Below are 25,450 nucleotides of genomic sequence, written 5' to 3' on the forward strand. Positions count from 1 at the left end.
GGGTTTGGAATCTCCAAATATATTGAACGGTATTTTTAAATAAACTATTAAACGACGTTAAACAAATATTCTAGTGACTTTTAAGTTATCTTGTTACTCTGCGACAGACTGTCGCAAACGTTCTGCCAGTTCCTTACGACGCTTGGAAATTAGGTGCCGTAAATTGGTTTGTCTGTACACATGGGTGAGTTGTAAAACGTGTCTCGCCGTTTTATTTAAGAACAACGACATTTCCCTCTCAATTAGGACGATAACTGTTTCAGTATGTAAATATATATGTAACATTTCTTAGACTACTTGCCTCCCTTTAGTTTTAGGTTATTGTATACACGATATTCTCGCTACGGTTGTGTCGTGAGCAAAATTTTAATGCATTCCAGTTTGCTAGACCAATAATTACCAATAATCTGACCATTTAATAAACCTTTTGCAGTCCAGGATGGAGGCTAAACCGAGAAAGAAGTCATTTACTCCCAGAGACGGAAAGAAAACATCGTTCAAGTCAAAAGGTAACTTCTTTTACATTCCTTTTTTTATGAGAAAACATTCTTTTATTTTTATGATGCTCTCCACCTAGACTTCATATTTAAGTTTGCAGTGTTTTAAAGGGTCCACAACACAGCAGGGCTACATGGGCAACATTTCAACCTACTGACAATGCATTAATATCAGTGTTTTCCTTCATAAGGTAAACCTGGAGGAAAACCACAAGGCAAAAGGCCATTTAAACCTTACAACACAGACAAAGCAAAGAGTTTTAAAAAGACAGGGGGAGATGGAGGACCAAAGAAATTCAACAGAAAACCAACAGATGGAAAGTTCACAAAGAAGAGGAAATACCCTGGAGATAAAGACAAACAAGAGGAAGGTACAAATGTCAAAATATGTCATGGATTGTCTTACCTGGGATAGCTATGACAATGTTTTGTGAGGTGATGTGATTTTTTGCTGCGAATTAATCAGTAGCATTCATTTTTCTTTTGAAGGTCCAGAAGGGAAAAAACCTAAATGGGATGAATTCAAGCAGAAAAAGAAAGAGTTGAAGCAGAATCGTCAACAGAATGAAAGAAAGGACAGTTACCAGATTGTAAACAGAGCCAAACAAGTGTGGGAAATTGTAAGACGGTAAGTGTTAATGGTTACCATGCAAGGATTTTGCTTATGGGTTTTTCTTCAGTCACGGGCATTTCAAGGCACAATATGTAAGCTTTTTAGATTAAATTATAGAAATAAAAAACACTTAAAATGTGTAATATATTTTGTTGACTTGTGTATGATAGTATCCCAGATGTTTCCAAGAATGTTTAAATCCAGAGAAATAAGCCTCTAACAGGTCGTGTCCGTGTGTCGCCTGTCAATGATATCATACCTGCATTACCCTTGATTTTATTTAATAGAAACCATGGAAACACTAGAGACGCTTTAAAGGGTTAGTTCACCCAAAAATTAAATTTATGTCATTAATGACTCTAATGTCATTCCACACCTGTAAGACAGTTTAAGATATTTTATATTTAGTCCGACAGCGTATCTAAGTGTAGGCACACTATACTGTCCATGTCCCGAAAGGGAATAAAAACATCATCAAAGTAGTCCATATGTGACATCAGTTAGTTAATTAGAATCTCTCGAAGCATCGAAAATGCATGTTGGTCCAAAAATAGAGAAAAAAAAGACTTTATTCAGCATTGTCTTCTCTTCCGCATTTGATTTCAAACCTCAAATAAAGATTCAAACGGTAATGAATCAGCGTCTTGATTCATGATTCGGATCGCCAATGTCATGTGATTTCAGCAGTTTGACACTCTATCCAAATCATAAATCAATACGCTGATTCATTACCGTTTGAATCTTCATTTTAGGTTTGAAAACAATCACTCCAACGACCACGTTGCTCTCCCACAACACTTGGCCCAACTTCATACCACAGTAATGTGATTAATCTCATCCATGAACATGATTTCTGCCCGAGTCGCATCCCGATTCTTTTCCACTGGCTGAGGTGAAGACGACATCTCCATTAATCCGCGCTCAATCTCGGCACCATCAAGCTACGCCTTTGTTTTGAATAGGTGACCCCTAGCTGCAAAAAGCTACATATTGTGCTTTTTATAATAATAACTAACTCTCATAAAACACTCAGATTAATTGTTTACTAACAATGTAGAATAATAGATATACATGCTTCATAGTAGAATTCTAAACAGTCATTTCCATCACGTATCATCAAATAACAGTTTGTTTTATGGTGAATTATTAATTGTATTTATCCTAAATGCATATAATTAAATGGCAATACATGATTTGTCAAAATTACAGCCTAATCTGAAATGATGCAGGATAAAATTGTTGTTCATAAATATTTAGCATCAAACATGCTTTGTTTGTACTGGTTATCTCTTTAGTAAACAAGTACACTAACTTTTGAAAAAGTATACGGACAAAAAGGAAGTAAATTGTTTTGGCACAGTATTGAAGTCGGGCTTGTGTATGGTTCTCTTAATATAGATTATCTTTAGTATTATAATATGCATAATTTATTGTAATCATTTTATTTTAATGAGACTTTAAAACTAAAACGTTAGTTTGGCTACACTTTATTTAATAACACTTTGTTTTACAGTGACCTTGTTACATATTACATGTATTTACCATAGTAATTAAAAAAAAATTATTCATAATTACATGCAACTAACCCTAAACCCTAATCCTAACCCTATAGTAAGTATATGAAGTTGTTTATATTACTCAGTACTTAATTGTATTATTACAGTGTAACAAAAACACCTTAAAATAAATTGTAACCCATTATTTTAAGGTGATGTAGTGACATTGTACTTACTCGAATATGTACTGAGTAATATAAATGAAAATACATGTACTTAAAGAGTTATGATTAGAGTTTGGACTTGTTAATGAGTTTTTGTGTTTTGTGGAAGCACAGGAAAGACTGTGACAAGCAAAAGAGGGTCAAACTGATGAAAGAACTACAGGATCTTGTAAAGGGAAAAATTAAAACGGTAAGTAAAGACTCTTTTGCGCTGAACAGTCATTTTTGTGTAATTACATTAAAGTATTTTTTAAAAAATTGTGAAATGTGGTCGTCTTTTTTTTTAGATTGCATTTGCTCATGATTCCACACGAGTGCTTCAGTGTTTTATTCAGTTTGGCAGTGATCAGCAGAGGCAGGAGGTCTTTGATGAACTCAAAGGTCGGTCTTCTGGTCATTATAATGAACTGCACATGTTTATGTAAAATATGATTGTCTCTCATCACCCTTCTCTACCCTGATGTTTCGCTTTCTAGAGCACATTGTGGATTTGAGTAAATCGAAATATGCCAGAAACATTGTGAAGAAGTTTTTAATGTATGGGTAAGTCACATCCATTTCTCGTGAATCTCTTTAACAGTTAGGTTCAGAGAAATTAAATTATAATGAAGATAATTTAAAGAATCACATTCTCCATTCACAAACAAGCGTTTGCTATGTTTGACTTTAGGCTTGGTTCAGAATAATGTACAATGTTTTTATGATGCTTTAAAACAATAATTGTTTGATAATTTGTGGTGTAGGAGTAAGCAGCAGGTGGGGGAAGTTATGTTGGCTTTTAAGGGGAAGGTCAGACAGATGCTCAGGCACTCCGAGGCGTCTTCAGTAGTTGAGTATGCTTACAACGATAAGGCCATCCTTTCCCAGAGACTCATGCTCACTGAGGAACTCTATGGAAACACATTCCAAGTCTTCAAGGTGTGTGTGAAGCTTCATGTAATTAGAATGATCAATGTGTTTGTTGTCCATAAAAATTGAGATAACGTTTTTTTTGTGTGTGGCAGTCCTCAATTTGTCCTACATTAGAGAAGGTTTTGGAAGCAAATCCAGAGAAAATGGAGGGCATCATGGATGAAATGAAGCAGATCCTCACACCAATGGCACAGAAGTGAGTTACTCTTAAAGCGACATGTAGGGATGTGCAGTATGACCAAAATATGAGGAATCAATTTAGCATTTTAATTAAATTGGCCACAGTTTATTTTTAAAGGGATACTCCACTGCTTTTTCATATTAAACTGTTATTCCCTTAACTAAGATGAGTTGATGCATACCTCTCTCGTCTGAGTGCGTGCACTTGATCGCTCTGACGCGCGGTGATGATCTGATAGCATTTAGCTTAGCCCACTAAGCCCAGTTCATTCACTATGGTATAAAACAGATCAAGTTAGAAGCGACCAAACACCTCCACATTTCCCTAATTAAATACAGTTACATGAATAGTTGAACGACCAAGTATGGTGACACAAAATAAAACGTGGCTCTTTTCTAAGCGGGTCAAAAAGGATGACAATAATGTGTGGCGTAATAGCACTTCTGGGAGTACTTTGACTCAGTGCAGAAAAAAGTCTGAAAAATCCTCTCCCCCTAAAATACCATTTGGATTGGGCCATAGTGTACCTTTAAACTAAAAGTAAAGCTAAATAGAACAGAAAACAAATAAAAATGACAAACACACACAAAAAAGTACTAAAACTTAAGCTAAAATTAAAATAAAAATATGTATCCAAATTCAAAATACAATATAGTATTAAAATAATACTAAATTAACCCCGGTGTATCAAAAACCTGTTGTGAATTTTTTTTACACAGTTTATATACCATCATACTGCCCATCCGTTCTGGCGTGTGATGATACACTTATCTTTATTAGTACTTTATTTTTGGGTGTATTAATGCATTACGTTCCCTCCACAGGGAGGCCGTCATTAAACATTCATTGGTCCACAAAGTTTTTCTGGACTTCTTTGAGCATGCTCCTGCCAAACAGAGAACGGTGAGTGCTGAGCCCAGTTTGATTGCCGATCTTGTTACCGTCTGCTGTCTGTACTAATGTCTGTTGTGGGGTGATGTCTCTGTCCTTTCAGGAGATGATCGAGTCCATCAGAGAAGCGGTCGTGTACATGGCACACACACACGATGGAGCCAGAGTGACCATGCACTGTTTATGGCACGGCACACCCAAGGTTAGCACTCCTTTAGACACTCCGCATTAGACACTTCATGATTGCTGGTGTTTGCTTTTAGCCTGACATGTTTTTTTCTGCTCTTTTTTTTTTTTTCAGGACCGCAAAGTTATAGTAAAAACAATGAAATCATACATTGCAAAGTTTGCAATGGTAAGTTGCTTTTCTAATCTGTGCAATCTATGAATTGGTGAATCTCACAAAGTCTGCATTCAATTTCACCCCAAAATCAACATATATACAGGCCTGGTCAGATTTATTGGGATCCTTGAAAATAAATGTGAATTGTTAATGGTGTCATTATAAAATGTTTTTATTTAATACACATTGGCCACAATTAATGGCACCCTTTTATTCAACACCTTTTGCAACCTCCTTTTGCCAAGATAACATCTCTTCTCCTGTTGTAAAAGTGACATGTAAAGGCCAAGTATGGTAAACTCTACTCAGAATTTGTCCCCTACATTAACCCATCCAAGTTAGTGCACGCATTATGAGCAGAGTAGTGAACATGCACTGCAGACCATCATACACACCCGGATTAGTGGGCAACCATTATACTTAAGCCCCGTTTCCACCACAGGAACTTTACCCAGGAACTAGGAACTTTGGGTGGTACTTCGTGTGTTTAGACCGCAGGAACCAGGGTATAAATGAAGTTCCGGGTAAATATTTCCCCCTCCAAATGGCCCTGCTCGCGGGGTAGTACTTTTTCAAAGTTCAGAAACTTTCGAGGGCGGGACTTGGGCGCTGAACATGCTGATTGGTTGAGCTGACGCAGCATTTAGGTTCAACTCGGCATTTTTAAAAGTCTTACACGCTGCGCTCATGTTGACAAGAGAGGAAAGTTAATTTTTCTGAGGGGTTAACTTTTTATTTCGTAAGTTATAAGATAATGAAGATAATGTTGGAGTAATGACACAGCGTATATTGCCCCAGGCAGTTTTTTTACTTTAACTGCGCCTGACAGAAGAATTATTATTTTTTCTGAGATGATTATTTAAACAAATAAATAGCTTATAATAACTAAATCCACCAAATCTTTCAATCGGTACACACAAAAATGATTACTGTCCGCTAGGGCTGTCATTTTTGAAAAAAATCTAATTCGAACGGATATCAAATATCAAGCAAGGCATTCGAATATATTCAATTATCTACAACGCCGTCATCTCCAGCAGCTGAATGTGTTTACGGATGCCATAGCAACTCTCAACGGCCACCAGGACTTTACGGTTTTATAAAAGCTATTCATTTGTTGTAAAGTGTAATAATCATCTCAGAAAAAATTAATTCTAATGTCAGGCACAGTTGAAGAAGTTGATTGTTTGCTTACATAGGCTTAGGGACAGTGTCATTATGCCAACATTATCTTCATAACTTCTTATGAAATAAAAAGATTATCCCTCAGAAAAATGTATTTTCCTCTCTTGTCATGCTTGGTGCATGAGCGCGACGTGTGCTCTTCAGTGGGGCGCGCGCTGTTGTCACATAAGGACGCACACTCAAAAGTAATCCGGTCAGGTCATTTACATGGTGAAATGTTGCGTTTGATCGATTCATGAAAAGATTTATCCACCCATCTCAAAACGATTACAATTTCATTCAGTTTGGGCATTTTTATTACGATTGAGGTGTTTATATGGAGCATTTTCCTTCAGATTGGACTTTTAAACTGATTACAGTGCTCCATGTAAACGCACCGACAGTAAAAAAAAAAAAATTGCGCTACATGGCACTTTAAAAACCGGATAGTTTATTTATAGTTCGATATTTCACGTCATCTTCGAATGCATATTCGAATATCGAATAAAAAGTGACAGCCCTTGTCCGTCACTGGCTTGGAGGAACAGTCGCGTGCAGTCCTACATCACCGGACTAATTTGCCTAATCTTCTCGGAACTTTATCGCGGTCGAAACGCAGACAGCTGCAGGTCTGGGGGGGAGAAAAGTTCCTGTAAAAAAGTTCCTGGTACAAATTGTTCCGGGTAATTTTGGTGGAAACGGGGCTTTAGGTGCCCTTGAAGTGATTCGGGGTTAGGTGCCTTGTCCATTAATGCCTGATGAGTTTGGAGAAAACATGATGAGGTCAGAGATCATTCATTCCTCCATACAGAATTTCTCAAGATCCTTCAGATTCCCAAGTGCATGTTGAATGATACACTCTCCTCTTCAGTTTTCAATAGGGTTCGGACACGTCCTCTTCCAGGCAGATTTGTAACATCTTTAGTTGACTGGAGCTTCTTAAAGGAAGTGTATGTAAGATTGTGGCCAAAACGGGTACTGCAGGTGTATCACCTCTCCCCCTTCCCACTGACCCGAGGTTGCCAGATAGACTGCAGGATCCAGCAGGAACGTTTGTAGCTGCACTGTGGTAACTAGAGCAGATCTGGCAACCCGGATTCAGAAACAACTGACTTCGTGATTGGTAGATAGGTGGAGGGCGGAGCTTCAGGCCAAAACACAACATATCAATGTCAACATCAGTTGAGGGCTGCAAAAACAACTTTTAAATGACTATTCTGGCCGGACTACTTTTGTCAGTGATATAAGTATTTAAAATTAACATGATTTCTTAGTGTCTAGTGACATATCAGGGCCATTTTATGATTAAAGGCGGGGTGAAACACTCAGTTTCAGTCAATCTCATGTCAATCTTGAGTACCTATAGAGTAGTATTGCATCCTTCATATCTCCGAAAAGTCTTTAGTTTTATCATATTTATAAAAGAAATATGGGCTGTACCGAGTCTTTCCGGAAAAAACCGAGCGCCTGGAGGCGTATCGAGTGGGCGGAGCTAAAGAATCACAAGCGCGCAAATCGGTGACGTCCTCAAGCGTGGAGAAACCCATCTATCTCAGCTAATACAGATAATGATACACAATCAAATCTGAGGCTGAAATAAACTGAACAGGAGAAACGGCAACATCAGGACGTCCGTCTCTGTGGTATGTAAGTTACTGTATTTAATGGCCTCTCCACATTTCTGTGTCTTTACTCGCAGTGTATGAGGACATGATTCGGTTTATGGACTATTGTATGCGACTAGACCTTAGAAGTAGCAAGCAGAACGGTTTTGCACGTCAGACTAGTGTAACGTTATACAGAACAACAATGGAGTAACCGTTAGTGCATTTGAATGACGAAGCACGCGATCGTATCGTTTACTGATGTTTACTCATGCGACGGTAGCCAATAGCAGAGACATTTGAAGTTGATTTACTCACCGGCATCTTCCAAAGCAGGACCGCTCTGTCAAAAACACACTTCTTTGGTATGATTTGGTGAAGTCCTGTGACAGCAGTGACCGTGGAAATCCACTTTGCGACGCGACTGAAGCGATGCCTTGAAGCTTCCCGTCATTTCTGCGTTCAAATCGGTTCAAATGCAGCGCTGCCTTCCCGGGGCGCGACATAAGTGTTCACAGACGACTGGATCTGCACCTGAGAGACTGTTTACAGCGTGCATTTCCTCTCTCTCCCTCTAGTTACGCGCGCGCGCACCCTTCCGGGAGAAGAGCCTGTACAGCCCATACAAGGACCTTCCGCTCTATTTAACGTCAATTAGACCCATACTCGAAAAAAACTCGCCGAAACTTGTGAGAAACCGGAAGGAGTATTTTTAACACAGAAATACTCCATCAAACGTCCAACATTAGTTTTTGAAACTTTGTCTATGTTTAGGATGGGAATCCAAGTCTTTAAAGGTGTAAAAAGCTCAGTATGCAGGAAACAGCATTTCACCCCCCCTTTAATTTAAATACATTTCTTACATACAGTTCCTTTAATTATTTATATTTGGGGAATTTGAGGGGAAAGTTAATGAGGGGAAATTGTGTACAAAAAAGTTAGCTTTGTTTTCTTTAAGAAAATTATCATTTCTGTTTTCATTTGATTTCCGTGGAGAAAAGTTGGCCTAGACAGATTATTAACAAACCTCAAGTCATTAAAAAAAAAAAAAGTCTATTACATTTTTCATGGATGAGTTTTATTTATTTTCAGGGTGAATATGCTCATCTTGCCTTATTGGCGGCATTTGATTGCATTGACGACACCAAGTTGGTTAAACAAATTATTCTCTCAGTAAGTGCTCGTTATTTAGATATTTCTTTATTGGCAGTTCTGATATTTGGATGATTTAATATTTCTAATATCACATATTTTTCTGTCTTGCTCTCAGGAAATGGTTAGTTCTTTATCTGACATAATCAGCAATAAACATGGTAAAAAAGTGCTGCTTTACCTGCTGAGCCCAAGAGACCCTGCACACCTCTTACCAGAGATCATTCAGGTGCTTGAGAAAGGTGACGGCAATGCACACAGGTATGTTGTATGAGAAAATTACAATATTTCTATGAATGTGCGCGGCATTTGGTTCAACTGTGTCAGATGGACACCGAAGAAGAAATGCTCTACTCAAACGCTGAAGCATTTTGTTTTTACCTCTTCCAGTAAGAAGGATGTAGCGATCAGGAGGAAGGAGCTTCTGGAAGCCGTTTCCCCTCCTCTGCTGAACTACCTGTGTGAGAACGCTCAGTCTATGGTGATGGATAAAGCAAGCTGTGTGGCTGTGAGTGACATCCTGGGGGCCGCCATTGGAGATCTCAGACCTGCCATGGAGGCTGTGGCAGCTCTGGCAGTCGGGCCCCTAGTACCAGGTGGAGAAGATGACCAGGTAACTAATTTACAAAGATTACATAAATTACATAAATAAAAAATTAATATATTAACTAATGGGACCTTATTGTAAAGTTACTCTTTCCCCCCCTCAATTGAAGCATTACAGGTCTCAGTTGTAAAACATTTTGGAATCTTTTTAAGTTATTGGTTTGATAATTTTGTTTCCTGTAGCTGCATATGGCAGAACACCCCGCTGGTCACCTGGTGTTGAAATGGTTGATCGAGCAGGATGCTAAGATGAAGGAGGCAGCGAGAGAGGGCAAGTACAAAATGTCAAACCCTGACACACTCACAGCTTTGGGTTGTAAAGCTTACTGGGAATTTTGAGGATACTTTGGGGTTTCCTTTTCTATTTTAAGAAGTTATTTGGTCTATATAAGCTTGCTTATAAAAACGAATTGAGTAGTTTTACATGACAAAAAAAGGTTTTACTGTCATGTCTTGCCTTATTTGGATCCACAGAGCGGTTTTCCAGGATTCTTCTGGAGAAGGTGGGGTTGGAGAACCTCAAGACGTGGGTTTCAGTCAACCGTGGTGCCATTGTTCTTTGTTGGTAAGTTTATGGCTGCCACAAATGAAAAGATCTAGAAATAACAAAATGCACTCCCTTTTGTGTACTCTTGTAAATTGCTTTCAAATTGGTGGGCGTAAACGTAGCACAGCAGCCATTGTTTTTTGAGCATTGGTTAAATACACTGAATATACACACAGAAGAACATGCCTGTACATTCATTCATGCTTAAAACCTCTGCTTTTACAAAGCCTCCAAAAGTGCTTATCCTATGACATCCCAAGCTCTATCGCAGTAAATTTGCTGCTTTTCCATCACACTGTCGATTATTAGCTGGAGGAATTCCCTACAGTGAACTTTGGGTTAAGCACATCTTCCACAGTCCTGCTTCATTATGCCATGCTGTTGTGTTTATGCTAATAAAGGGCTAAACTGTGGCTCCCAGCTGCAAACCCTTGAGTTACACACCGCAAAGGATTATGGGTTCTTTCCTCTCCCCGTCTCAGCCTCAGTCTTTGTGCATGACCTCTTATAATCTCCCTAAGACTTTAAGCAGTGAGAGATTTGTTTCTTTATATTCTCAGCCTGGACTGTTTTTTTATTCTGATGTCACTTCTTTCTTTCCACCAATCAATTTCACAAAAAGAGACACTTAATCTATGAATGGATTTTTGCATTGGTTGGTTGCATTTGATTCAAGTTTCAGCTGCTTTATCTGGTTTTGTTTGCATTTCTACAGCCTTCTTCACAGTGCAGATGAAAGTGTTGCAGAAGAAGTGAAAGGTATGCTGAAATCTATCCTTCCTGAACTACAGAAGATCCAGAACTCTAAAGGAGTCGAGATTCTGCTGAAAAAACTGGCCTAAAAGAGGTTGATCTAACAAATGTTATTTAGTTTTTTCTTTCTTCTGTATTTTTAATTGTGAATTTATATGCTGATGTATGTAAATACAAAATGCACAAGATTACCTGGACCTGTGTTTTTGAGTTTTTTATTATTCCTTTTAATGTCTAATCTTGTGAAACCAATCAAAAACAATTCCAAGTCATATTTCGGCCCAAAATCAATGCATTTTTTCCCGCGTATCAAGAAGTTTGCTTGACAATTTAGCAAAGGATACTATATTATGAAAATATATTTAAATATTTAAAAATCATAATTATCGTACTAAATTTTAAAAAATTTAAAAAATGGTCAAGACAAGGTTATCTTTATTATGAGAAATTCAGGAGGAAATGTGTGAAAAAAGTATGCACACACACATTATATATATATATATATATGGTAGTTTTGAGTATGGAGGAATGCATGCTTTAAAATTAATTTTGTTTCCCTGCTCTACTTCCATCTGTCCTTGGGACTTTAGTGATCCCTAAGGATTAATCTTTCAAGGATTATCAATGCTTGCATGAGCATGCTTTCCAGATTTAATTACATTCTAGTTGTCTGCATTCTTATAGACGTTACAATGGCCACTCTTTAAGTCAACAAGTTTTTGTAATTGGAAATCGCATACAACGCCAAGTCATTGTAATGAAGATGTCAGCTCTGAATTTATCTCCAAGTTGGTTGCAAGTCATAAAATAACCCTGCCAATACATCAGTTAACTGTGTATGAGATCTTTTTCCAATCTGTCCAGCTCAGTGCATCCAGAGAAAACCAGATGATACAAATCATAAGTCGGCTTTTCTTGATTGACACTTACGCAAATGCCTATACAAGATTGTAAAACGTACTGATTCTGAGCTTGTGCTTGGCCAGATGTTAAAACCTTCAACTGATTATTTGAAGCAATGTTTGTCGACACTGTATTATTTGTCAGAACCCATTAAAAAACAACTTTCTTTTACTTAGGGCACAGTAAAAATAGTTTTGTTTTTTTTTTACAGTTGATATCTGACAATTAAATTGGTGTTCTAAGAAGAGTTTAACTGCATTATTACCTGCAAGACATGTTTAAATGCATTGATTCAGCATAAGAAAAAGCTTAAAATAGCTGCCTTTTGTGTATAGTACAAAGGTTTTTCATTATACATGTATCCCAGCAGCACATACACTGTTTCTATACAGTTAGCAATTTGTTTGAAGAACAACAGTTTCATGGATGTTCTGGATGGTTTGAATGTTTTGTTTTCCGTGAAAGAGTAGGTCAGCGCATCGCACCCTAAAAACATTCTGTAAACTTCTTTGCAGCCCTTTTCACAAACCTCACTTTCCCACGATTCTTTATAGAGGAGGTGTATTCGTAGGCTTTCAGCTTTGCATAGTAGTCTGAGAATTTATTAAACAGGATGGAGATCGGCATGCCGTTGAGAATAATTCCAAATGAGATGCACGCAAATGCAAAAATCCTGCCCAGAGGAGTCTCTGGAAACATGTCCCCATAGCCCACAGTGGAGATGCTCACCTGTGGAATAAATGTACAAGGAACACTTTGAGTGTGCAGTAAAATGACAAATGATCCACAATCTTTTGAGATTTGAAAAAATCTGTCAAATTCTCAATACGGCATAAATGTGATTTGAGCCAAGTAGAAATAGGGTTAAGTAGAGCAGTTGGGGATTACCCAAGCAGTACATTGATGACAGACAAAGTAGCTCCACTTGGACTTTATGAGAGGAAGCATGGCTCTCTCAGTATACTCTGCAGAAAAAAGTACTATGATATTACCATTATCCATGTATCATGGATATACCACCACAATGTTAGAAGATCATCACCATGGTATAGTGTTGCATTATCACTTAATCCCATCCCTTCACCATGGTACAACCACAGTACTTTTTATACCAGGAACAAACTTGAAAAAGCATGTACTTACAGCTGCCCACCACCATGCATGTGGAATACTGGTGAAGTTTGTTTGATGCACATCATGCTCTACGGTGTAAACCATGGCAGAGAAGGTGAAAATTCCCATCGCAATGAAGAGGAAAAGACAGCCCACTTGTTGATAACATTGCCGGAGCGTGAAGCCGAAGGCTCGAAGTCCAGTAGAGTGACGCGCTAATTTTAGGATACGAAATATTCTCATGAGTCGCATGATGCGGAGAACCTGCCCCACTTTACCAACCCGTCCTACAGTCTCAATATCACTACCATGTCTCCCGTAGTCCTCTTTCTCGAAGTGCTCTAGGACCATCTGGAGATATAATGGAAAGATTGCAATCAGGTCCACAGCATTCAGCACGCTCCTTCCAAATTGTGTGAGGTCAGGTGTGGAGACAAGCCGGAGCAGATATTCCATGGTGAAAAATGCAATGCAGAAAGTCTCAACATACTCACAGTAGGTCTTCCCACTCAGCTGGCCGTTGGTCGTCTTATATTGCATTTCTTCTACCGTATTGAGGGTCATAGCCACAAGTGATACCAGCACAAAGAAACTGGATGCTACTGCCATGACCTTGGCTGTGATCGATGAGAAGGGCTTCTCCATTAAGTTCCAAATGAGGAAGCGTGTATGACCAAAAGCCATATCTTGGAACAGGTCCTCATGTTCCTCAGTTTCCACCTCAGCCTCAAGTTCTCTTTGCACCTTAAGCTGTTCGTTGAGTTCATCTTGTCGTTCCTCGAATGAAATGCGGCAGCAGCGATGGGTGTTCTTGATGCGAACGCCCCAGTAGTTGATCTCCTCCAAGAAATTGCGTGGGCACAATTCATCTTTAATCCAAAGAACTCCAGTCCTATAGAAGTTAAAGATGCTGTGGAAGATGTCTGGATCCCTGTCAAAGAAAAATTCATTATTCTGGACAGTGTAATCATCACAGAGGTCAAGTTTCCTGTTGTGGTCCGTATATGTTGCAAGACGGCCAATTCTTGTTTTAGGATATTTTGCTGCTACCCTGTAAGAGATCTGGTAGACCTTGCCTCCTACGTTGATGTTGAGCATGTAGTTCTTAGTCGGAGAGGACGGTTTACCGGGGGAGGACATCAGTCTCTCCTCTTCATCATCTTCATACTCTGCGTAGATGTCATAAATATCCTTACTTAATTCCTGCATCGAATTCCATGGTTTCACCCAGCTGTGCTGGCCGAATGGAAGCTCAGAGTCCTCTGGATCTTTGGGAGCAGGGGCTGTGACTCCAAGTTTATAGTTGGGGAAAAGGCTTTGCCTCCTACCTTTAAGCTTGATCATGGTGCCAGCGTCCTCTCAGCCTGGCAGATGGACAGGTTACTGGAGGTGGAGGCATTAGATTGCTCTAATACCGCTGCACTGCTTCCTGCAGTTGCTCAGGGGTCTGACTCAGACTAATATTGCTGACAGAGAGGATCTGAGTACTTAAAGGTTTAAATACAATGATCCTCTTCCAGACTTTCTCTATCAACCATGATGTCTTTCATTTGCTGTACATTCACCAATCTCCAACAGAATATGAGGATATTAAATCATGTAGCTTGTAAACTACAGCAATAGAAGTTACCTTTTGACATACCCTGCACCAGACAGAGCTCTGGAATATGCTTGAGGACTATCAGACCACATTCTAACCATCTCCTTCTGAGGAATTATTGAGGTGTTTACATCTGACTGAACATTCCAAAAACAAAGTAACCACAAAATTGACTTATGTCAATATTTTTTTATTCATTTTTTTTAAATGGAATATTGCAGTTTATTAAATTATTTATCCCTTCCTGTTTTTTTATTTTGAATTCTTGTGCCCTTGTTATCTTTAATCAAAATAACTTCCCTCCCTCTTGCAGAGACAACTCTTCTCTGATGACATGTTTACCAGCATGATGGTGGGACAACCTGTCACTCACAATGAGATCTCAGCAATAGCAAACAACAATCCAATGATCCAATCAATTCCAGATGATAAAAATCCAACAGCTTTCTTGTTTGAAAAGCTGTTTCACTTGAAAATACAATGACCGTGATTTCACCTAGTACAACATGGTCCTCCTGGATCAACATCTTTGTTGGTCCTGTAACATTCCAATCAACCAATCAGATTTGAGGGACAAGTTTAGAGTTTGTCAAATTTAGGCTTAGGCCCAGGGTTAGGTGCTTCTATTTAATTGATTTCTCTCTGCTTTTAGGGGCGCACTCTATGTCTAATTTTGAAGGCTGCGTTCTCCGGAGGTCACATTTGAAGGGGTACTTCAGTGCTGGGAAGATGAATCTGTATTTAAACTGGGTTATTAATGTAGTAGAAATGTGAAATTATTTTTGAATTTGACTTTCTATTCTGAGAAGACAGAAAATGTAGTCATCTCATGGGGATGAAAGACAACAAGTCCCAGAATGCCACTCCCAAAAGCCACAGCTACTGAATCACTGATCACTTTCCCACTGCGTTCATCTTCATAAAATTAGTTCAGTTAGAGAACAGACACTACAATTAAAATTAAAAGCACGATCATTTGAATATACTCCAGGGCTTCTACTGATAGAAAGCCATATGCTAATCGCTGAAGTAACCCTTTAAAGCCAGCATATGTCTCATTTAAGAAAATTAACTGTTAGATTGCAAAGAAAGAAATTAAAGGGGGGGTGAAATGCTGTTTCATGCATACTGATCTTTTTACACTGTTAAAGACTTGGAATCCCATACTAAACATAGACAAAGTTTCAAAAGTTAAGGTGGACGTTTGATGGGAGTATTTCTTTGTCAAAAATACTACTTCCGGTTAGTCATAAGTTTCGGCAAGTTTTTTGAGATCATGCGTCCCCTTTGACGTTAATGGGGGCGGAATTTCCTTGTATGGGCCTTACGGACAATTCTACCGGAAGCGCGTGAGAGAGAGAGAGGGAGAGCGAAAGTAACAGGCTACGCCCATCAAAGCGCTGGCTTGTAGGATGCTAAACAGGTGATGTGCACATAACAATGTCACCAAAAAAGTGCGTTTTTGGTTGCCAGACCAAGACAGTCCTGCACAGATTCGCCAAAAACCCAGCGTTAAGGCAACAGTGGATGTAATTTGCTTTTCCGGATCAGCAACTGAGTTGCGCGAATGTTTATATCTGTTCGCTGCATTTCGGTGCCGACTGTTTCATAAACAAGGCCCAGCTCGACACAGGATTTTCCGATCGCCTAATGCTGAAGGATGGAGCAGTCCCAACGTTAGTACCGCAGGCTGTGAGTAAGACTGCTTCAAATGTCTGTGTTTTTGCCTATGCTCATCAAGTAGCCCAAACATGATCACGTATAGTTAATTGATCAATGGAGCATGCGATGTGTAGTGCGTGTACATTTGTTTAGCTGGCCACTATATGTGTAACTTTATGTTTGTGTATTGTAAAAGCACTCCAAACAACAATACACAAAGAGGGGGGAAATATGTTGAACTAAATAAGCACGCTTCTTCATTCAAATGCGCTACTATTCCGTGTCTTTCTATGTAAACACTAACTTAGCCTGCTGTGCAAAACCAGTCCGCTTACTGTCTACACAAACCACGCGTAAACACACACACACACACACGTGCACAACTGCACTTCCCACATGTACACCTTCTAAGACAAAAATACGACGATATAATTCAAGTATAAATACGTAAATAACACAAGCCGCTAAGCATATTATATAGTTAGTGTATAACTTGTACCACATAGAGACGTCCTGCTCTAGTCGTTTTTGCTGCTGCTCCTGTTCAACTGCAGCCTCTGGGTCTGATTCCGGATCATAGATGTATGGCTGTATCTGATTAAAAGCCATATTTTTATTTTGAATAAAGTTTTTTTCCCGCTGTTAGGGATGACACAGCTTTACGACGCACTCGACTCAACACAATAGCAGCGCGCTGCTGCACACGTCATTATTTAGCTCCGCTCACACGATACGCCCCCACCCGCTCGGCTTTTTTCGGAAAGACTCGGAACAGCGCATCTTTCTTATATAATTATAAAAAAAATAAAGACTTTTCGGAGATATGCAGGATGCAATGCTACTCTATAGGTACTCAAGATTGACATGACACTGACTGAAACTGAGTGTTTCACCCCCCCTTTAAGGTATTTTACCCCTCACAAGGACGAATGGACAGTTTTATTGTGGTTACTTCGCTTAAATAAGACATCCTTGACATATGCAGCCTTCAAATGCGACCTCCATAGGATGCAGCATTCTAAACAAAACGTAGCCAATGTATGGGTAGGGTTAGGTTTAGGGTGATGGACATAGTTAGGACTATGTTTTCAGACAGGAATGTTGTTCCAGGGTCAACAAGTATGTTGATCCAGGAATAAGTCTTACTTGGCAAAATGACTGACAAGTAACAAAAGTGGTTTTGGTTGGAATAAAGTGACATGATTTAACAATCTCTCATCTTTCTTCCCGCCAAAGACAGGAAGTTAATTTTAGTGCCGGAATGACAAAATAAAAAGTAAAAGTAAATGTGCACATCAAGCCAAGCACATACCATTATACGTTTACGATTGTTGTTTGTCACACTGTATAAAATATCTCTGAGATCTTGGGTAAAGTCCAAGTGTGACATTAACTTCTGTTCCAGACTCTACAATACACATTGCAGCCAACTTTGGTCAACAGCCCAGACGCTTTCAGACACTTCTTTGGTGGTTAAGATTTATCACAAGGCAGTTAATTGCTGAAATAAGGTGAAAATAATGCCAAGCATTTAAAGACTACAGTACAGAATGCTTTAAAATGGACCCCAGACAGCAAAATTGTAATGTGAACCCAGCTGTAATTGTCATTCTATCTACACTTGTGCTGCCACTGCGAATATGAAGTTATAAATATCAGTTTGCATCATGATTCTTTCATTGACACCAACTCAAAAAGTCAGGGCTTAAAGAAAGTCTAGAGGTCACTAGTAATTATCACACTGATGGTAATTATGTGATGAGTGCATATAAATGCTATCATTCTGATTTCAATATGGCATTATGTGCAGGCAACCAGAATTTGAGACCTAACCTAGTCTCAAAGGAGCCTATACAGTTTTCATTTTGACCAATAAAGAAACTTACTTTAAACTTTAATTTTATTTTACGTTTGCAAATGTTTCCTTTTCACATTACAGAGCATTTTGTTCCCCTGTACACTGCTATAAAAGGTCACAGGAACAGCACACAAACATACAAAATAGTTTTAACAAACTTCATTTTTTTAAATACATTTTCCTCTACCCTGGTACAGTGCCCAACCATAGCAAAATTGTCTCAGTCAAATGTATACAATCTTATTTACAGATGAACATTTGATCAAAGTGCTTGAAGAATCCTGATTATGTTTTCCAGAGAGGGATATATACAATGTTTTACAAATGTTGTAACAGCACTTTTCCCTATAGAGCTTTTTGAACCCAGAAAGACAAGAAGCTTCATAATAATGCGTTTCTGGTAAATAATGTCCATTTGAAAAACAGAAAGAACGAAACTTACATCTTAAAGACATGGCCATCTAAAATATGCATTTTCATTTAAATATTTCAGGCGTCCACACACACTACTGGCCATCTATTTTTGATTCTGGTTCTCCAGCTAAGCAGTCATCCTTACAAGTAGGAAAGTAAGGCTGTTGAATAATTTTGGGACCGTTATGGTGTAAGTGAAGGTAAAAACCCAAACCCTCGTGCTTTGCTTTGAACACACTCAGCGTGAGCAGGATGCAAATACTTTCTCGTACCACAAATGACATCCTCGTATTGGGTGAAAAAAACTTGGAAATGCACTTCAGAAGGCAGCTAGTTGTGAAACCGTTGAAACGGCAGCAGTTGCCATTGGTGCCAAGTGGCTAGTAAATAAACTGGAGCGTTGTGGGGGGTTTTGGGTTATGACAAGTCATCTTCTGTGTTTACCACTGAGATCTGCAGGAAAAGGACAAGAAAATTAGGGGACTGAAGTTTTAGATGCATTACATCTTATTAGGAAAACTTGATTTTTTTTTTTTTTAATTCCTGGCATAAAATATAAAAGGAGCCAAATTCCACAAACAAATAAACATAGGCCCTGTTTATACCTGGTATAAAAGATGTTTTGGTCAATCGAATAACCGTAAAGTGGATTAATGACATGGCGCTAAAGACGGGTATAAATGCGGTCTAAACAATTGCTTGTACACTTTCGTCGCTTATTTCAACCATAATATTGAAAGATCTGAAAACCCTCATACATTTACTCGCCAGTAGACTCGCCCCTCAAAGAAATCGGGACAGAAGTGGTTGAAAGTGGAATAAAAGAGATGGAATAAATACCAGGTGTAAATGGGTATGTGTCACCCCCATCTAATTGTGATCTGATCGACCAAAACATCTTAATCCGAGTGTAAACGGGCCACAGAACTAATCAGCACTCTTTCCATTGTGGCATAGCAGAGAAATTTTTTTCAACGTTTGTAATTAGATTAATGAAACAGATTTGTCATCTATCTCAAACCGCAGATAATGATTATGCGTTACTCACAGCAGGATATGTGTGGCCTACAGAAGCACTGTGTCTACTGATATCGATATTCAGGTCTTCCTCTGTGGTCTTCAGATATACTGGATTATCGAAGTTCATGCTCTTTTTATTTTTGATTTGCCAGTTGCGCCACATTAAGTAACCACCCGCAGCAGCCATGGCCAATAATACTGTAGGAAAAGAATGATTAAGTTGACCAACAAGTCATCTGTAAAAACAGTGAAAATGATTTCGCCAATGTGTAATGTTAAGAGAAGAAACGTGTGAAACTCCAAAACTATCCTGACAAATGCAAATGTAGTTCTCTTTCCTATGTGACATTTGCCCAAACTTAATTTCAGTATTGAAGGGCTCGTTGCCTTTAATACAAGCTAAATGGCTGTAGAAACATCACAGTCATGAAACATGATTCACTACTTGTTAAGCTGTTTTAAAGGTGCACTGTGTGCGTTTTTGCAGGCATCTAGTGGTGAGGTTGGGAATTGCAAACGCTCACCCCTCACTTTCGAAGCTACGGTAGCCAACATGGGACAAATATGTCGTAGTCTGAGACAGCAGAGAGTAGCTAGCGCTCTGTAGAGCAGTTTGTCCATTTAGGGCTACTGTAGAAACATGGCGGTGCAAAATGGAGACTTTTACTGTAAGGGGATCTGCGGTGTCTTTATACAACACACAAAAAAAACATACACACTGCACCTTTAAAGTGGTATTATCAACAATGACATGTTTATTCTGCAAATAATTTGACTGGTCAATAACAGGAGTAGTGCAAGATTTATCATCTGTTTTCCCTGAAAGAGGAAGTCTGGTTTTCAAATGGTTAGCGGTCAAATGGTTAGCGGGGCACACCAAACCGACGCCACAGAACTAGCGCTGATGAAAGCCGACCGAGATGGGGCAAAAAAGCAGCACTGTCAACTAGCATACGTGTGTACTAAGACAGCTGTCTATTTCTGCAGATATATTCATTCTTTTAATTAAAATTAGAACAGACTTTTATCTGTACCATTTTGACTTCCTTGCTCGCTGTTTTGCTATGTTTCTTGTGCACCGACTCATTCACTAAGCTGAACAGCCAATCGGAGTTCGCTCTTTCACTGACGGCAATTCTACATGCTGAATTGGCCAGAAAAAATCGTCCAACTACAGCCAACAGTGGGGAATACAGGAAAAACTAAATTTCGTAGATGTTTAAACACGGCCCAACATTGCCCGAAGGGATATCATCGGCTTGGGATGTCCTTGGATTTAGGAACACATTAATATATAGATGACTTTGAAGCTAAAATACATGGAATAAAAATCTCACAAAGGCTCGAAATTGTCGCCACTGGAAATCACCAACTAACAACTAACTAAAAGCATAAATATTACAATTGTGTACAGCATATAATTGTACTTACAAACAGGTAGAATAGCCCAGGCAGCAGCGGATCCTTTGGCTGATGAATTGACTTCATGTATGGAAGTGCTTATGTTTCCTTCTAAAAAAGTAGAAAAAGTCAAAATGTAAAGAAACATTTAAAACTATATCAAGAGTCAACAAAGCAACAAAATATGAGAAATGGTGTAAATAAAGTTTGGATATGAGGGTGAGTAAACAAGCATGAATGGGGGGAGGGGGCTTTTTTTAAGGGTAGGATTTGCTATTCTAAATGTAGTGTTAAAGACTATGGTTACAGTTTTATTTCCAGATTAAGATTTAGTTAAGTAGATGAGAGGCAACTATAGCCTTACCAGCATGAACTGGTTCAGAGGCAACCCTCGGTATTGCAGATGCTTAAAAAAAAATTACAAGTATAATCATTGGAGGCTCCTTTTCCATATAACTAATATATTAATAGTTTCACAATTCTTCTTAAAAATCCATGCTACAAATAATCCAACCACAGTCAACGTCACATTATTGTTAACATAGTGCAGTGCACTGCAGTCATTTGTAAATTAAAGTTGTGTTCACAAATGTAGTTTGGTTTGCTTGGTTCGCCTGGACCAAAAAAAAAAAAAAAAACTTAGCATTCACATTGACATTTTTAACACCAAACCTAATGCATAGGGATACGTTCACAACCTGATTGGTTGGCTTTTAGCCTATATTTCGAGACAGAACTTACCGAACATCCAAACCAATGCTGTTTGCTGGGATAAACGAAAGCCTACATATGATGGTATTTTGACCAGCTGAGATATTTTGAAGAGCTTATAAAATGTGTAAAGGAGTCAAAACAGCAACCAGAATCCCTCCTACACGCATGAACAAAGGTCTGCTGTCAGGAGATGCGGTTCTCTTTCAAGCATACGTTTCGGTGTCTCACTATGGGATACGCCCCTTCTGCGTATTCCTCAGAAGCCCTATTACATTACATCAGCCCTAATTAGCTGGCAGACATGACATTGTGTCTGGGAGTGGCCTCCCCGTCCCTCAGTATAAAAGGGGCGACAACGTCAATAGGCGGTTCAGCCAGCTTCTTGACCTCATCCTCAGAGAGCGAGGAGGCCGTTTTGATGGGTTCTTCCCCAGGGACAAAAACCCACAGCCCCTCTGTTCACAAGCTCCCAACCCTCAAACTTTCAGTGTTAAACAAGGAAGGAGTTTCGAAGTTCCCAGATGTTCTGTGTGGAAAACAGAGACCGGTTGGGCCAGGGGAAGCAGAGGAGTGAAAAGAACGAGAGATGTGCAGTGGTGCACATCCACCCACAAGTCACAAGCACTTTCCATGTTCAAAACTTTCAGAAAGTTTTCACTATACCCCCAAAACATGTTGCAAAAACTTTAGCACATGTGGCATTGAGCGAAGCAATGCGAGACATGACTCATGACTCGTTCAGCCCTGTATACAGTGATTGTGGTTGGCAGGAGACGTCGAGGCAGGCTATGTAATAGGGCTTCTGAGGAATACGCGCTTATGCAAGTAACCTATTGTTCTGCCTTAACTGAACTGTGATGGGCAACATTCATAAAATGATGAGAAAAAACAGGTACACGTGAGCTTGCTGTCCTTTTTAGGGTTTCCTCTTCCCGTTTTTGGTTGGTTTACTTGTCTTTGGTCCATATGCGTTCATATATCATTCAAACCGCATGTTCATTTGGATGAGGACCAAGACCCATTTAAGCGGCCTCAGTCTACTTGTTTGCAGCGCACCAGGGTTTGGATGGTACTGTTCAAAATTATACAAATGAATAGAACAGCGCATTGCACCAGAATTAATTGTAATCAAACCAGACACCCCAAGTGTGAACACACCCTAAATGTGTCTGGATCTGGTGTTACCCACTTCCTATTTATGCTGCTTGATATTGCAAACTGGTGTTTCTTATATTATTATAATAATTGTAAACACTATTTTGTAGCACAAATAGTTTTACCATTACTGTACTTGGTTATTCTTCTAGTTCTTTACCTATAGCGGCTAATGAATCGGAAGTCTCACATTCACACCCACAAAAACTTCCATCCGAGTTGCAAAATAAGGTAGATACTGAAGCTAAATTTCAGTTTGCCATTTGTTAATCTAAAGTTTAAGAGAGAAAAAAACAAAACAGCAGGCATGCAAGAATGAGACTTGATGTAGATAAAGTTCCCTTAAAGGTGGGGTGTTATTTCAAAACCGTTTTACAAAACGGACTTGGGCCGAGTACAATAACACTTTGCCAATCAGCAGGTAAGGGGCGTGTCTACTATTGATGGTGAGAAGAGAGGCTCAGTGCACGTCATTATTCAAAACACACGACAGACATTAGCCGAGAACTAATATATGCTGGTGTGGCAAGGGGGGCGTGGTTCAGCGAGGTCTGCAGCGGGAGAGAGAGCCGCGGGACAAGCGGTAAGTGAGTGGGTTGGACGCAGATTAATAACACCTGTCTCTTGTTCCAGTAATGAGCGCGGAGAGAGGATAAAACGCCAGCGGAACCAGAGGACAGGGAGAGAGAGAGTCGGACTGTTGATGCGACACACAAGAGACTGAGTTTGACCCGGAAGCCGGAAGTGCTGTGAACCGGAAGTTATTGTTGTTTATGAGTTTGACTGAAGGCACACGCCTGAGTGTGTTATTGACTTTGCTACACGAAAATAAAGAGAAGCATCAACAGTCCAGCCGACCCCTGTGTCCTCTTCCTTCCTTCTATACGAACTTTGTTACAGCTGGCTTTTGCTTCAATATGCTCATGTTATGTTCGCTTGTTTGTTCATTTGCAATCGTATTGTGGCTCACTTCAGCGATGATAAAGACCCGTTCATATCCACGATGTATGGAGCATCTAAATCTCCTCACTCTCTGTTTCAAACGTCAGCTCACAAAATCTGTCCGACAAGGAAGATACTATACTCCTAATATAATGTTTGTTTCCTCTTTTCATGATCTATATAACCCTTATCCGGTCATAATTGTAATATGTTGTTAGCTCGACTTTCGTGCTTGTGTCCTATCGAGTTAAGAGAACGGTTTGGGTTTTTGTGATCGCTATAAAGCTCTAATCTGGTCATAATTGTAGTATGTCATTAGTTGGACTGTCGTGCTCGTGTCCTATCGAGTTGTTCATGAGAACGGTTTGTGTTTTTGTGATCGCTATAACCCTAATCTGGTCATAATTGTAATATTGACTGTCGTGCTCGTGTACTATCAAGTTGTTCATGAGAACGGTTTGTGATGGAAGGGGTTTCATTGAATAATACCTTGATTAGTAACACACAGATTCTGCTATAGCCGTTGCCTGGGTTATGTATGTGTGTGGCAGAGCTATCAAAATAGGGCTTAGACCCTTTTGGGGATAGGGGCGTTTTTGTTTTGGTGATTTGAAATATCAACAACGGTTACCAGAAAGCACTTACCCCTCCTTTAAACCTCAAAGTAGTATTTTTATTAGCAGGCCAGTCAGCACACCCATCAGTCTTGAAGGAAATATTAACATGGCTTCACAATTCAAGTTTGTAGAAGTGGCACAACTAATTTTAGTAGGAAGCAAATCAAAGGCATTGATCTCCATGCATATGCAGTTATCTTAGTAGCGTATTTTCCGGACTATAAGTCGCACTTTTGTTCATAGTTTGGCTGGTCCTGCGACTTATAGTCAGGTGCGACTTACATAACAAATTTAATTCATACAGACTGACAAGAATAAAAATATAGCTGCAAGAGGGCGCTCTATGCTGCTCCTGTAGCCTACCCCTGAAAAAAATAACCGAAAACAGAAAAAAACTCTTAACTGAAATATTAACTTAAAAGGCAACAACTTAGAAAAACTGAACACAAGCAAAATGCCCCCATAAAGAAAATCTTATTTTACTACATGCAGTTTGTAATTTGAAGAATATGCAGCCGAGACCGATTCACACAGCGTTCGTCTCGCGCGGCTGAGCCTCTCCCGGCAGAGAGTTCAAGCATCTATGGACTCGTTCCTTCAGCTCTGGCCATCTTGCTTACAGTCCGCGATTAGCTTTCTTTGTTTTCTTCATTACAGTTAAAGTAACCTCAGCTTTTCACCAGTCCCTCACAAGTTTCTCACTAAATTCAAACGTTCTCTTTCTTCTGCTCGATTATGCACAGTGAGCGGGCGCGAGCGAGTGCACACGAGTGGGTGCACGCATGCGCGCACGGCTCCCGCTCTGCTTCTGCCCTAATGCGACTTATAGTCCAGTACGACTTGTATATGTTTTTTTCCTTTCATGACGCATTTTTTGACTGATGAGACTTATACTCCGGAGCGACTTATAGTCCTGAAAATACGGTAACTGCTTTACCTTTAGGATGACTTGGGTGAGGGGTCACCCTCCCTCCATCTTGAGTCATAAGAGCAGCTGTCATAAGAGAGCATTACAGAGAAGCTAATTCTTAGCTTTATAACAACTTGCGATTGTTTTTAGCTCTGCAG

General features: G+C 39.4%; 3 protein-coding genes across 6 annotated transcripts in view; 1 reads left to right on the plus strand and 2 right to left on the minus strand.

The window, feature by feature from the left end:
• The first annotated feature begins 106 nt into the window (after positions 1–106).
• On the plus strand, positions 107–11,180 carry pum3 (pumilio RNA-binding family member 3). 3 transcript variants are annotated; one of them, XR_010901277.1, is made up of 17 exons: positions 107–184; positions 434–509; positions 689–868; positions 987–1,125; positions 2,945–3,020; positions 3,118–3,211; positions 3,307–3,373; positions 3,574–3,748; positions 3,835–3,938; positions 4,748–4,826; positions 4,918–5,016; positions 5,116–5,169; positions 9,018–9,098; positions 9,196–9,338; positions 9,468–9,690; positions 9,867–10,248; positions 10,946–11,180. XR_010901277.1 is itself a non-coding variant. In XM_067433669.1 (17 exons), the coding sequence occupies exons 1-17, from the start codon at positions 440–442 to the stop codon at positions 11,070–11,072; spliced, it is 1,890 nt and encodes a 629-aa protein (XP_067289770.1). In that variant the 5' UTR covers positions 275–439; the 3' UTR covers positions 11,073–11,180. The 3 variants fall into 3 exon arrangements, 1 of the variants encoding a protein (XP_067289770.1); XR_010901278.1 differs by lacking the exon at positions 107–184 and adding an exon at positions 194–262; XM_067433669.1 differs by lacking the exon at positions 107–184 and having other exon boundaries at positions 275–509; positions 9,867–9,954; positions 10,158–10,248.
• Positions 11,181–12,091: 911 nt separating this feature from the next.
• On the minus strand, positions 12,092–14,343 carry kcnv2a (potassium channel, subfamily V, member 2a). The gene is made up of 2 exons (XM_067433611.1): positions 13,030–14,343; positions 12,092–12,615 (listed from the first exon to the last, which is right to left on the minus strand). The coding sequence occupies exons 1-2, from the start codon at positions 14,341–14,343 to the stop codon at positions 12,373–12,375; spliced, it is 1,557 nt and encodes a 518-aa protein (XP_067289712.1). The 3' UTR covers positions 12,092–12,372.
• A 3,800-nt stretch (positions 14,344–18,143) lies between these two features.
• Positions 18,144–25,450, minus strand: part of vldlr (very low density lipoprotein receptor) — a 33,883-nt gene continuing 26,576 nt past the window's right edge. Inside the window, exons 16-19 of one of the 2 annotated variants that reach the window (XM_067432919.1) lie at positions 21,319–21,360; positions 20,985–21,065; positions 19,582–19,751; positions 18,144–18,986 (exon numbers count right to left, since the gene is read on the minus strand). In XM_067432919.1, the coding sequence (XP_067289020.1) occupies positions 18,951–18,986; positions 19,582–19,751; positions 20,985–21,065; positions 21,319–21,360 (329 nt within the window). In that variant the 3' untranslated portion in view covers positions 18,144–18,950. The remainder of the gene's footprint in view (positions 18,987–19,581; positions 19,752–20,984; positions 21,066–21,318; positions 21,361–25,450) is intronic. The other variant, XM_067432920.1, reaches the window with a different exon arrangement.

The sequence above is a fragment of the Pseudorasbora parva genome, chromosome 23, assembly GCF_024679245.1.
Source record: "Pseudorasbora parva isolate DD20220531a chromosome 23, ASM2467924v1, whole genome shotgun sequence".
In the NCBI taxonomy this organism is placed as follows: domain Eukaryota; kingdom Metazoa; phylum Chordata; class Actinopteri; order Cypriniformes; family Gobionidae; genus Pseudorasbora; species Pseudorasbora parva.